The sequence below is a fragment of the Mirounga leonina genome, unplaced genomic scaffold, assembly GCF_011800145.1.
Source record: "Mirounga leonina isolate KUSES-001 unplaced genomic scaffold, KU_Mleo_1.0 Mir_129, whole genome shotgun sequence".
Taxonomy (NCBI): Eukaryota; Metazoa; Chordata; class Mammalia; order Carnivora; family Phocidae; genus Mirounga; species Mirounga leonina.
The window spans coordinates 19847398-19861706 of record NW_023270323.1 but is presented as its reverse complement, the minus strand read 5'-3'; the positions used below and the strand labels follow the sequence as shown (position 1 = coordinate 19861706).

The 14309-nt window shown below is 41.2% G+C and overlaps 1 protein-coding gene across 3 annotated transcripts; it reads left to right on the top strand.

Moving 5' to 3' along the window:
* Window positions 1-2889: 2889 nt before the first annotated feature.
* CCNG2 (cyclin G2) lies at window positions 2890-11914 on the top strand. 3 transcript variants are annotated; one of them, XM_035004725.1, is made up of 9 exons: window positions 2890-3200; window positions 3780-4090; window positions 4176-4313; window positions 4942-5079; window positions 6133-6383; window positions 6573-6651; window positions 6745-6843; window positions 9121-9326; window positions 10493-11914. In XM_035004725.1, the coding sequence occupies exons 3-9, from the start codon at window positions 4176-4178 to the stop codon at window positions 10611-10613; spliced, it is 1032 nt and encodes a 343-aa protein (XP_034860616.1). In that variant the 5' UTR covers window positions 2890-3200; window positions 3780-4090; the 3' UTR covers window positions 10614-11914. The 3 variants fall into 3 exon arrangements, with proteins under 3 accessions (XP_034860616.1, XP_034860617.1, XP_034860615.1); XM_035004726.1 differs by lacking the exon at window positions 3780-4090; XM_035004724.1 differs by lacking the exon at window positions 2890-3200 and having other exon boundaries at window positions 3223-4090.
* Window positions 11915-14309: the final 2395 nt, after the last annotated feature.

The window sequence follows — 14309 nt, the reverse complement described above, 5'->3', positions numbered from 1 at the left end:
GAAAGAAAGAAAGAAAGAAAGAAAGAAAAGATGAAAAAATAAAGGCTGTAATAACCACAAATCAAAAAATCAGCAGAACAAAAGGAGAAAACTTGCATCATTTTCTCCCCCAGAATATCATCATTGTTGAAAGGAGGTATTTTGAAAAAAATGATGATGTTCAAGTAGTTATACTTGACCAATATTTTTTAATGATTGCTATTTCCTTTACCTTAAAAAGGTAAATGGACTGAAGTGGATAAAGGGCTCCATATTGGACAATTTGATCAGTCTTTTCTCCTATACTAAATAGGGCCTGCCAAGAAGCCAGGAAACTGAACACCACTTAGCAAGCTTTCTTGTCCCATTCTTAGAGAACTGCTAATCATTCAAAAGGCTGTCTGATAAAAGATACAAAAAAATATCAATTATGAAATATCATATAGAATACATTTCATATAACTTTCTAACAGTGATCTAAGTCAAGGACAATTTCTTATTTCTTACTCTCTTCCTTTTTGTCTTATGCCATCTCTATTTAAAAAATCTTCTACCACATAATTTTGCACTTCCTCTTTCACATCACTTATTTTTTTATCTTATGTTCCTTTTCTACCTTTGCCCTCCTACTTGAAAAAGTCCCAACCTCCTTCATGTTTTGGCCACAAACTCTCCTTTCTCTCATGGTACATGTTTTCTGTCCAGCTGCTTTCTGTCTCTCTCTGGAGCCTCTTTATATACAGCAATGAGCTGTTATCTGTGGAATTCTAATCTTAGCTTTATTTTCCATGTTATTTGCATACCCTCATTTATGTTTTCCAGCAAAAAAGTTTATGTCAAATAAAAACAATAGTTTTAATAATGTTTAAAAGATCACACAAGGGGCGCCTGGGTGGCTCAGTCATTAAGCATCTGCCTTTGGCTCAGGTCATGATCCCAGGGTCCTGGGATCGAGCCCCGCATCGGGCTCCCTGCTCCGCGGGAAGCCTGCTTCTCCCTCTCCCAGTCCCCCTGCTTGTGTTCCCTCTCTCGCTGTGTCAAATAAATAAATAAAATCTTTAAAAAAAAAAAATAAATAAAAGATCACAAAAGTAGTGCACAAAATTAGGCAACCTGTAAACATTTGAAAGTAATCTGTTAATGTAATTTTCTTTTCCAAAATCCTGAACAAGGCCACATCTTCCTGAAATAGGATTTTTCTCTTCCAGTTCCCCTTTCCCCAAGTTGCTCTGAGCTCCAGACTCCCGTGTCTAGTCCCAGCAAATATGTAAAGGGATCTATTTCTAAAATTCTTCAGCTGCTCTGGAAAGAAGATAAAATTGCTTCTAAAGCTGTGCTGTGTGCCTTCTCATATTTTACAAGTAACAAAACAATTCACAGAGAAATCTGTTCCTTGGATTTGATTATTTGGATTAGAACTCAAGAATATGCTATTTACTGCTTTGTGTATTTGGCTGACAGTGGCCGGGGACTGAGGAGGGAGAAAGTAAAGAAAGTAACCATATATATTAGAAGGGAGTCTCTTACATCCCCTAAAGATGTTCTGTGTGAAGATTTCTCTAGCCTAAGGCACCCTTGTTCTGCTTTTTGCTCGCCTCAGAAGAGGTGTCACCTCTTAATAATAACGTTAATTATAATGGACAATAAATGATAATTTATGGGTGACTGAGGACCAAGAAGCGTCTGGGAGTTTTCATTAAAACAACAGCACAATTACAACCTCTGGAGGCAAGATATTATAATTATTAAATGTTTATGTGCCCTCATCAGTATGCACAGGTTAAGTTTTTCCTTTTAAGTCCCCCCCTTGTACATTTTTTTTTTTAAGATTTTATTTATTTATTTGAGACAGAGAGAATGAGAGAGAGAGCACATGAGAGGGGGGAGGGTCAGAGGCAGAAGCAGGCTCCCCGCCGAGCAGGGAGCCCGATGCGGGACTCGATCCCGGGACTCCAGGATCATGACCTGAGCCGAGGACAGTTGCTTAACCAACAGAGCCGCCCAGGCGCCCCTGTACATTTATTTTTATTACAGAAAAATTTCAAGGCACATCAAATTAAAAAGACTAGTTACAACAAACACTCTTGTACCAATCACCCACCTTCACCAACTCTTAACTTTTTGCCAATCTCGTTTCACCTATCATCTCCATTGGTACGAAAAACTTTAAAGCATATACGAGAGATGAGAGCATTTTACTCGTAAAAATTCCAGTAAACACCCCAACAATTTTATAATAACTTGACTGTTACAGCACAATGGACCCGCAGAACAAAATAAAGGGGTCCTAGCTATTACAGCTCTCTGGAGGTACGAGGGGCATACGGCAGGGACCGATGGAGGTGGGGGTGGGAAGGACTAAACCCCAGGATCAGGTCTATAAATGCCTTCGGCGCTATCAGGCATGCGCAATCCAGACCCCAGAGTTGCTAAGGCCCCAAGGAAGATAGAAGCTCTGGATAAGACGAAAGCCAATCAGAGGGCTCGAAGGCTAATCAGTCAGCCAATCCAGATTCGAGAGTGCATCAGATGCTCAGCATTCTGATCCCTCTACCAGTATCCAATCGGAGAGCTGGCTGCTTTGGGCGGACTTTTCAAAACAGCGAAAACAAAACAAATGGGGACCTTTAAAAGGTGCAATGCGACCAGAAACTATCTCCTTCCGCCTCTCAAACCTATCACTCCTTTTCCTTCCCCCCTCAGGATCAATCGCAGAAAGCCGACTCCCAGATTTCACGCTCTGCCCTGAGATCGAGAGGGAGGAGTGGCTCGGCAAAGCAAAGGCGAGGGGAGGAGGGCACAAATCCGGCTGGGGACAGTAGTATAGGGGCGGGACTCTTTTTCAAAGTCTTTTGCGGAAGCCGCGGATCCCTCCGCGGGGAGTCACGTGCCCCGCCCCCTTGGGGGCGTCGAAAACTCAAAACAAAAACAAGGGGTTTGCTTCGGCCTCCGCTGTGGAGGCAGCGGTGCCGGCAGAGGGGCAGGGTTCGAGGGGCCGGCGCTGCGCCCCAGCTGGAGGGTGGGCGCCCAGGGAGCGGGATGAAGCTCGGGCTGTGAGGCCGAGGAGGCGGCGGCAGGGGGGGAAGGGTCCGATGCCTGTCCGGGGGCACCGCTGAGGCGGCGGGTCCCTGACCTCCGGAGACAGGTTCGGACGTCCCCGCCGCGCCCAGTCCTCACTGGGCCGTGACGCCGCGGGCTGGTGGAGGCGCGTCTCCGGCACGGTGAGTGGGCTCGCGGGGGATCGCGGGGTTTCTTTGTTCGTGGTTGGGACTTGGAGGGAGGGGTGGTGTCGGGAGTACCCATTCCTCAGCCACGTGGGCGACTCCGGTCCTACCCTCAGCCGGGGGAGTGGGCACTGGACGTGGAAAAATGTTGGAGGTAGGAGTAGAGAGTCGAGGAGGCTGAAGACCATTCTTTGGTTGCCCCCCCCCCCCCATTTTGTCACGGGGGCTCGCTGGGGTGGTGCTTCCTGGATTGACAGCCCCGGAGCTCAGCACAGTTTGAGGAACCTGGGCATCAGTGGATGGCCGGGTGTTGTCCGGCACGGGGTGGGCCGAACGTCTGTCCCCCCGACTGATGGGCCACGCCACCCTGCTGCTCTCTCAGATCACGGTCTTGCCACTCGGGTGGATCCGGAGTAGGCTCTGCCGTAGCGGATGGAAAAGGCTTGGGGGCTGGACTCCAGCGAGAGGGGCTTCTGGAGCTGGGCTCCCCGGGAGAGGCGGGGCTCGGGAGTCTCCTCCCTCCGGTTCTTTGTTCAGTCGCGAGACTTTCTCTCCCCTCCCCCCTATTGTGCAAAGCGCCCACCCCAAGACCCACTGCCGTAGCTGCCCCGGGAGCTTTCTGCGGGGAGAAGCCCCTCCGCACAGGGCTTCAGGTGGGGCGGCCGTGCGGACACCGCCGCCCCGGGACAGTTTCCTGTTTGTGAAACGGCCAGGAGGCCGGGGCCGGCCGGTCTGACCCAGCGCTGGCCGGCGGACCAGACCGCGCGGCCCCTCCTCCTGCCACACCTCCCTGGAGGTGGGGGAGGATTGCGCTGGGCTTCTGGAGGACGTGACTGATCCCCTCACCCGCTGCCCGCCGGGGTGTGCTGGGGCGCCTCTCGCTGGAGGTATTGGCACTAGCTCTTTCTGCCCACTCCCCCCTGTTACCTTCCCCCCAGGATACCCTCTAACTGCGTGGTGTCTTTGCTGCAGATGAAGGATTTGGGGGCAGAGTATTTGGCGGGTCGTGAAGGGGTCCAGCTCTTCGGATTGTTGAACCTCTATCTAGAACAGGAACAGAGATTCCAACCTCGAGAAAAAGGGCTAAGCTTGATCGAGGCTACCCCGGAGGTAAGCTCCCAGAAAAGATACCTTCTTGCTCAAGCAGCTGATAGGGCTTGGAGAAGGATGACTCCCCCCGCCCAGTTGAATCAAGATTAAAGGCTGCAAAGTTTCTTAAGACCGAAATTTGTCTTCTAGAATAGTAAGATAGATTTTACAGGGTTATGCAAGAATGAGAGTGATACTAACTCCAGAGAAGTGTTTCTTCAAATGTGGCACCCCCAACCTGCAGCTTCTGGGTGGGACACTCCCTGGGAATGGAGTAATTCATTTGTGGAAATACCCTCTGCCCATAAATACTTTATAGTAGACTTTTAGGTTTTTTTTTTTTTTAAATAAAGAAAACAAACTATCTCCATTATAGGGGAATTACATTTGCTCTAACCCTCTGGAAGTGTGACAACAGTTCACTTTATATTGGATTGCTGAAGCTCTTTTATGCTGTATATTTTTAAAAAGCCATGATATATATATATACGTGTCTTGTATCTGAAAAAGTATATCATTAGTTAAATACTCTTTCCTCCCATATTCTTGAAGGTTAAGAAAAAAAATTACCTTATTTGAATCTAATTGTGTGTATTTACCCATCTAGTTCTAAGAAAGTCATAACTTTGGCTGTTGGTTTTTATTGCAGGATGATAACACTTTGTGTCCAAGATTGAGAAATGCCAAAGTAGAAGATTTAAGGAGTTTAACCAACTTTTTTGGATCTTGCACTGAAACTTTTGTTCTGGCTGTCAATATTTTAGATAGATTCTTGGCTCTTATGAAGGTATTTAATCGTTTTTGCATATGCATCTTTCTATTTCTAAACCTAGTGCCCAGCACAGTGCCTAGCATACAAGGGTTCGTTAAATGTTTGACAAGTGAATGTAATTATGTCACTACATATAAACATTTTAATTGGAATTGTGATCTTCAGTGCCAGAGAGAGAGACTACAGAATTAACTGTGTTGTATTTTAAGTTAGGTTTTGCTGTTACCGTTTATATACCTTCTCTTTGAAGATGTGACAAAACGGAGGCCACTGTTTTTAGGTATTCCCTATATATGTGTACAGTCCTCAAAATAAGGTTTTCATATTTTTATCTCCCATCACGTTTCTCTTGGAGCTTAGTTGTTTTTAATGCGAAACATGACAAGTGGAAGTATAGCAGTATATTAAAGGTGACCTAACTGCCTTCCCTGTGAGAAGTCTTTTCAAAGCAGGGAGCCGTACTCTTATTAACCAGCAACTGTTAGAAAAATGTGGTGATTCTTCTGCCAATAGGATTGCTGTCAGCTGCTGGGTCAGTTTTTAGGGCACTGAAAAGAAAAGGGCAGCCATCTGTCCTTGGCAGCTTTTACATATGCTCCACTCTGCACAACTGATGCAATATTTCTCTTGGGCAAATTTGCATTGAAATGTGGGATGATACTTAAATAGAGAAGAAGATAAAAAGATAAGTCGCATATATTATGTTTATATCCAAAGAAGTATATATTGTTTCCGTGTTGAAAGGCTTAATTTATTTTGGGGGAGACTGTACTGTTAAGAATTTCGTGTTTGAAATACAAAGTATGATTCAGTGTTAGAAACCTACCTTTTGAATTTGTATTTAAATTACTTAATTTAAATGCTTAATGCTTTTTTTAAATGGGAAGCTAACTCAGTTTAAAATGTAAAAAGGGTTAAGTATAATCGTGAATAAGGGTAAGTCCTTGAAGCAGCTAGATTGTGCTCTGGTCGTAAGAGTTAGGGACACCATTATAATCTTTTAAGTGCCTGCTTTGCTAAATCTGAGTGACAGTTGTTAGAAGAAGCCTTTGTTCTTTTGTTTTTCAGGTGAAACCTAAACATTTGTCTTGCATTGGAGTCTGTTGTTTTTTGCTGGCTGCTAGGATAGTTGAAGAAGAATGCAATATTCCATCCACCCATGATGTAATCCGGATTAGTCAATGTAAATGTACTGCTTCTGACATAAAACGGATGGAAAAAATAATTTCAGAAAAATTGCACTATGAATTGGAAGCAACTACTGCCTTAAACTTTTTGCACTTATACCATACCATTGTACTTTGTCATACATCAGAAAGGTCAGTGGGATTACAAATAAAAATTTTGTACTTTAGCATCGCTGTAGCTAACCGTTACAATGCCAGTGAAATTTATATTTTTACTCCTCTAAATTTTCAACTTGAGTTTTCAGCAGCAAGTTCTTAAAATCATTTAAATCTTTGGAAGTTTAATAAATAAATATTTTGTCTTATATTTTAATTGTATAGGAAAGAAATACTGAGTCTAGATAAACTAGAAGCTCAGCTGAAAGCTTGCAACTGCCGACTTATTTTTTCAAAGGCAAAAGTAAGTTGATTGCTTGCTTACGTGTTTCACTGTTTCTATTTTGAATTTTTTAAAAAATACTTACTTTTCTTTTTCTTTTTGTTTTTTTTTTAGCCATCTGTGTTAGCTTTGTGCCTTCTCAATTTGGAAGTAGAAACTTTGAAATCCATTGAATTACTGGAAATTCTTCTGCTTGTTAAAAAACATTCCAAGGTAAATTATCTTCAGTTCTTATTCTTTAAAGCAGATTTCTCTCCTAATGTTTCATTTTTTTTTTTCCGCTGTAGTGATTTAAACATTAAGTAATACTTTATGGGGCTTTTAACTTTTATACTTTTTTCTTGTATCTCAAGTGTTGAAGTTCTCAAAATGCAGCTTTGACGCAGACAGTATTAAGCTAGAAGGGGAACCTGATCACTTAGCTTAGCTTCTTTCTGTGTTCAGATGTTTTGTTCCTTCTCTGGTATTCTCACCAGTTGGTAACACAGTGGTCCACATTGCTATGTGCACATTGTTCTAAAATACATACTAGGAAGTAGATTTAGTAAATATACTAATGGCAGTCCATTACATCTATAGGGCTGAATCATCATCCCATTAGTAGCATTACCAAAATAACTTCAGCCATGTTTTTCTTTTTAAACCTCTTAGTCTGGCCGGCCCAATAAGTTTTGCAGTAAGGGGTGTTAATACTAATAGGGAGTGCTTTAGGGTTTCGTTAGCACAGAAGTAGGGCAGACTGTGAAAGGCACAATGACTGGTTGGACCAAAAGAATCTTAGACAATGAAAGTTTGGGTAGCAAAGGCTTGTGGTCAGGAAGCTGGTGGACTAGAAGGGTTTGGGAATCATTTAATGTAGGCTTAGTGTTAGAATGTCTAGGTGATAGTCACAAGCAGGAGTAAGGATATCCAACTCAAATAGTTTTGGAAGCCAAGCATGGAAATGAGACAAGGAGCCACAAATGGCCAAGATTTGAACCTAATGATGGGGAGAATATTGATACCATCAAGGGAAGTTTGAGAGAAATTAATTTGTGATCGGAGAAGTGTGACTTTAGGTTCTTGTAGGTCTTTCAGGTGGGTAGGTATTTAGCAGATATTTGGCAGCCTGGAATAAAAACTCAGAAGATAAGTTGTAGTTGGAGATTGAAATTTGAAATTTCTCATGAAGAAATAATAGTAGAAACCATAAGAAACTTATGGGAGTTCTTTGCTTAGGGGTCAGTTGAAACTCTGGGTTTTCATTGTTGGTGGTTTCCCCCTTAGGAGGCAAGGGAAGGAGGGTCCATGAGACAAGTGCACTGTCAGGTTGGAAAAAGGTTTTCAAGAAGTATTGCAAGTCAGGAGTATTGAATTTTGATGAAAGACCCAGTGTAAAAAGAATTGAAGGAGGTTATTAGATACCTAGAAGGAGGCGTCCGTAGAATGAGAAGTGAGACTGCCAGATTACAAGGGGGTCAAGATGTAGCTGGATTAGGTGGTAATGGAGACAAAGATGATACAAAATTATCTTCTGTTCGTGATGAAAGTATTGTGAAGTATTTTGTTTTTGGCAGATAACTTGTAGCTTTTATTTATTTATTTATTTCAAAGATTTTTATTTATTTGACAGAGAGACACAGCAAGAGAGGGAACACAAGCAGGGGGAGTGGGAGAGGGAGAAGCAGGCCTCCCGCCGAGCAGGGAGCCGGATGCGGGGCTCGACCCCGGGACCCTGACCTGAGCCGAAGGCAGACGCTTAACGACTGAGTCACCCAGGCGCCCCTCTAGCTTTCATTTAAATCATGAATTTGTTAGTTTTAATTTAAACCTTTTATAATATCTGGAAATATCTCTTTTTTAAAGATTTTATTTGACACAGAGAGAGCACAGTCGGGGGAGTGGCAGGCAGAGGGAGAGGGAGAAGCAGACTCCCCGCTGAGCAGGGAGCCCCATGCAGGGTTCCGTCCCAGGACCCTGGGATCATGACCTGAGTGGAAAGCAGACGCTTAACCAACTGGGGCACTCCTCAGTGGTGGAGGAACTGTGCTCTTTCGGAGAAATTCCTTTTCTGTCATATTGCTAACTTCTCTATTAGCATACATCTGGTGTCTTAATGTAAATGCATACTTTTAGCAATCCACACAATGCTATGTTAAAGAAACCTAAATTATGTTAAGTTCCTTTCATTGAGACTATTAAAGAATATACTTAATAGATTGGTTAACAAACCTAATGTTTTTAGGTCAGTGTATTTTCTTAAAATAGGCAAAGATTTTTATTAGGTTCTATGTAAATTATTTATACCTACAGTGCTCCTCCTTTAAACCAGTGGTTACCAGACTTTGACTGCTCATTAGAATCACTTGTGGAGCTCTAAAGAAATCTTGATGCCCAGGTCACATCCTGTATCAAATAATATCTGATGGTGGGAGCCATGCTTCAGTATATTTTAGGCATTATAGGGTGATTCTAAGGTATTTAACCTCTTCATTAAAATATTTTTTCTAGGTTAATGACACCGAGTTCATTTATTGGAGGGAGTTAGTTTCTAAATGCCTAGCCGAATATTCTTCTCCTGAATGTTGCAAACCAGATCTTAAGAAATTGGTTTGGATTGTTTCAAGGCGCACAGCCCAGAACCTCCACAACAGCTACTACAGTGTTCCTGAGCTGCCAACGATACCAGAGGGGGGTTGTTTTGATGAAAGTGAAAGGTAAGCAGGTTCCTTGACTAATTAGACTTACCCATAGTAAGTAACACTGGTTTTATACTCAAAAATGGAACCTGGGAATATTACAGGGTATTAGAGAAAGCCCCTACTCCAATAGCATCATTTCTTCAGGTGGGAAAATTAGCTAGAGGTAGTTTTACTAAAGTAGGTGATGATTTAGAAGTATACGCCCCACATCCCCCCTCTTTTTTCTTTATTAAAAAAAAAAATGAAACAAAACATGATGCTCTATATTACATCCCCAGGATTTGTAACTGGAAGTTTGTACCTGTTGACCACTTTCACCTATTCTCATCCCCTGCCTCTGGCAACCACCAATCTGTTCTCTGAATCTATGAATTCTGGTTTTTGTTTTTCTCGTTTTTAGATTCCACACGTAAGTTGAGATTGTACAGTGTTTGTCTTTCCCCTGTCTGACTTACTTCATTCCTTCCCTTTTTGAAAACTGGTTGTTTCACATCTTCCTTGCTCATTGAAGTAGAGTTTAGTTTAAAAACAAACAAAACCTGAAGTGGCATTCTGGTTCAGGGTTAGTATGAATTCCTAATCCAGTGCCTCAGGAAGAGGCTGTGGGTTAAATGACTGGAAAATAAAGGGAACCACCACCACCACTAACGCGGCCGACTTTAATTTTGTCAAATGCCATTGTCTTGGTCAGGTTAATTTTTGTTCATAAAAGGACTAATTTTATCAGATTTGGTTATTTTATGCCCTAGAGATAACAAGAAGTTTCATTTTTATAGTTTACTGGTTTCTTGGTTTGAGAGTATCGGGGATACAATTATTAATGCAAGAAAGACATCAAAACCATGTGATGGGAGATACGTTGTCCTTTGTCTCCACTTACTGGATTTAAAATGCTTAGAATTGTACAGTTAGTTCCTGATATTTATTAATTGGTACAAGAATAATAGTTTGGCAGATAGTCATTTGTCTAAACCTCTCAAAATCTATTTTCTAAGGAGATTACAATAGATTACAATTCATTTTAGGAAATCCTTGTAAGTTAAATTTTGTCTCTGTAAATCTTAAATTTTGAATATAAAAATCCTGAGACTGGAGATACTTGTTTAGTAATTTTATTTGGCTTTTAAAACCTTAAAGTATTTTCTAAATAATGGAATCTTTGTCTCTTTTCCTCCCTTTAGTGAGGACTCTTGTGAAGATATGAGTTGTGAAGAGAGTCTCAGCAGCTCTCCTTCCAGTGATCAAGAGTGCACTTTCTTTTTCAACTTCAAAGTGGCACAGACACTGTGCTTTCCATCTTAGAAATCTAATTGTTCTGTGTCAGAATTTAAAGTGTGTGTACAAGTTTCAAAGCAATAAATGGGGGAGTAGGTAGTTTCTGGTCCATCCCCCACCTAGGCAGAAATTGCATAGACTGGAATACCTACCTTCTATTTATTATTCAGATCAGATCTGGCCTATTTTCATATTTAATCCTAAGCCATCAAATGGGTTAGTGCCTCTTAAACGATTAACAATGTTTTACACATTGGCACTTTATTTTTCTCATTGATCTTTAGCTACTTGGGGGAGGAGGGAAGGTGCTGATACCTTCAATTTGTTACTTTTCAAGAAGATTTTTAAAGATGAGTAGTGTAGCTTAAACTTTTTATAAAGCCTTCACCTGTCTTTATTTAAACAGATTGGGAGTGTACAAGTGCTTCCTTAGCAGGGACCGTGGATAACCCTTTAATGGCTTATCATAGATCTCCCCTACTTCCCAGTCTCAGAACAGAGAATATACTCTTCATTGTCATACACCTTTTTGTTTTGTTGTTTTTTAAATGATTACTTACTCTCTGATGCAGACTCTATAAACTTAGAAATTATAATAGTGACATTTCTGTGAATTTTAGTATGTAATGTGTTAATTGAAGTTTCTGCTAAAGCAGAAATACTCGACAGGCTATGGTTGTTAGATAGTTGCATTTTTAATGCCTAAGTATTGTCAGGCTATAGTATTATTTTAATGTTATTAAAACAATCCATAATCTGTTAGTTATGCATGCACCTGTATGAAAGCAGTGCAGGAAGTTGAAGAGAACTAGGTAACTGTGGAATTGATAAATGTTGATCTAGTAGCATATTTTATTTCTTATATTCAAAAAGTCTGCATGATTATGTTTATTTCCTTTGTAATTCACATTTCAAAAATAATATTAGTATATGGGTGCCAAGACTGAACATGAAGTTAAAAAAAAAAAGTGTTTGTAGTGTTCTAGTTTTGAGCATATCTGTGTGGTGGTACAGCCATAAGAATAGGGATTTACAAACTCTGTACACATGAGATTTTGTACAGAGAATTTTTTTTAACTTTATAAATTGTATATGAAAATGTAAATCTTAAAAAATGTACATAAAAATGCTGTATTTTTTTACCTTGTGTGTGTGGTAGTCTAGTCATTGCATGTAAATATAATTTATTGTGTATTCTATATTATAAATCATACATTGATGACTTACTTTTTGAATGGTAAGTCAGCATCCGTTGGATGTTTTCTGAAGTGGATCTTTTTGAAGTAATAATAGATTGCAACTCAAAATAAAGATATTAATGAATTACACTCCTTGTTTGTAATTGTTTCTTAATTTTGTGGTTCAAAAGAAAAAGCGCTTGCTGTATTTTCGCGGGAAGGCCTTGAAGTGAGGCTGGAGTGCCTCCAGGATAAGCTGTCTATCTGGTTACCAGAAGTCCTTTAGGTAGAATTTCTTTATCACAGTTTGGCCTCAGTCTTGGAGATACTGGAAGCGAATCTGTCACTTGAGAATTGACCTCTCTCTGGGGTGGACTCACGTAGAACAAAAGAGTGATGTATTGACCTGAATGCCTATTTATACTGAAAGGCAACAGGTAGCAAGTACACCGGCATACTCAGGTTGGAAGATCAATACAATTTCTCTGCACACAGGCCACATTCTAATGAGAAGTTTGCTTGGCAAATACAGCCAGGGAGTGTACTGTGACTGACCCTGCCCGCCTCTGGCTCTTGGGACCTCTTTTTCCAAGACTTAGGCTTGTTTTGCAAGTCACGGTGGGTTTTTGGGCGAGGGGTCATCTGATTCCCCTTTGGTTTGATTGTGTAGACCTTTGTTTTCTCTAGTTGGTTGGAAAATCATATGCTGAATGTGGTTTTCATGTAATACTAATACCTCTTCTCCGTTAGTGATATGGCCATCTTTTCCTAACCCTCCCAGTGGAGGCTCTTGGCTTGAGGATGACCCTCCCCTTATTAAGTCATTTGTGTAAATAGTATATGCTGCTTGCAGATTTTGATTTGTTGAGATGTGAAAGTTACTTGTGGCTTTCCAAATCTTGAAACCCTCTTCAGTTCCTGCAGGATTTGATTGCTTTTCTTCCTAGATGCTCTTACTGTGTGAAACTGCACACATAGTTTCATAACTGTTCCCCTTTAGGGTTCTCAGTATATTTGGTCTAGGACTCTTTACTGAGCTCCCAGCTTGTTTTTTCACAACTGGCTACCCCACTTGGAAGTTTCTGATTCCTCCCAAACCTGCTCTTCCTGTATGTTTATCTTGGTGAATAGGTATTGTCTACTCAAATTGGAAACGTATGTGGTCTCATCTCCTCCCACCTGTTTACTGGACGTTTCCATTTATCATTTATATGATTTCATTTGTACTGTCTGGCTCTATTCTGTCCCCTCTTTTCTGCCGCTGGCTTGGTTCAGTCCTGTTCTCTTTCTCAGCAGGGTCACTACAGTACCTTAGTCATTTCCTAGGATGTAACAGGCGCACTGTTGCTTCTGTTTTTCTGCATGCTGTGGTATCACTGCCTGGTCCCTGGGTCTCCAGCCATTTGACCCTCAGGAAGGGAGATTGGACAAATACCATGTTTTAATCACCTGCCATACTCAGGTCAACTATAGATGCATTAGTTGCAGAACACGTCTCATGACAATTTTAACTGTTTTCTTTGTCAAGGATTTGACTTTTCCCTTCAATTCCTTTTATTTCAACACTAGGTTCTACCATGATGTTCCTCCCCCTTGCCTCCTACCTTCCCCTGTGCACAAATTGCCAGCTTATTTAGGCAACCCATTTTTATCAGATTCTTACACGAACAAAGACCATGTACTTTGCATTTGCTATTTTTGGACTGAGTTTTTCTAATTATTTGTACCAGAAATGGGTCAACAACCTACTGTTCTTGTGTTTAGCAAGTCAGGTTGTGTGATAGTTTCCCAATAGCTAATGGGCCTTCCCATCCCTGTGCATATACACTGCTCTTCCCATCAAGAGGTGGAGTCTGTTCACCTTGAATTTCAGCTGGCCTTGTGCCTGGTTTTGCTTACTAAAGTGCAGTGGAAGAAGGTTAGTGATGTCCAACCCTACGCTTTAAGAAGACTGGCAGCTTCCCTTTTATCCTTGGAGGCCAGCCGCCATGCTGCAAAGAAGCTCAGGTTGGATTACTGAAAGATGAGAGGCCAGGTAGAGAGAGGCTCTTGAGGAAGAGAGATCATCTTGGATGTTCTAGTGCCAGCTAAGCTCCCAGCTGATTGCAGCTTGCAATGAGGTATCCTCAGCTACAGCACACGGAGCTGAGGAACTGCCTTGCACATCCCACTCAAGCCACAGACTCATGAAAATAATAATTGTTTTAAGCCACTAGGTTTTGGGGTGGTTTGCTATACAGCAATAGTTAATCGAGACAGGTTGCTTATTATTTATAGCCCAACGGTTGTTATCTCTGAGTGATGAGATTATAGGTGATTGTTTTTTCTAATAATGCCTATCTGTAGTTTCCATTGTTTGTCCTTTAAAAAATGGATTTGAATTATTAGTGTATTAACAGAATAAAGAATGAACTTTAAAAAACACACACTGATTATATCCTTTTTTTGATTAAAATCCTTAATGGCTTCACACGGGTCCTTAGCATGAGGTTCAAACTCCTTACCCATGGCTTCTAAGGCCCTGCTTGATTTGATCCCTGTTCAA

Bases quoted from the DNA above. Each gene is read 5' to 3' on its own strand.
- CCNG2 (XM_035004726.1), top strand. From the start codon at position 4,176: ATGAAGGATTTGGGGGCAGAGTATTTGGCGGGTCGTGAAGGGGTCCAG. The intron at 6,384-6,572 runs GTCAGTGGGATT...TTAATTGTATAG, and splicing joins CTTTGTCATACATCAGAAAG to GAAAGAAATACTGAGTCTAG. The intron at 9,327-10,492 runs GTAAGCAGGTTC...TCCTCCCTTTAG, and splicing joins TGTTTTGATGAAAGTGAAAG to TGAGGACTCTTGTGAAGATA.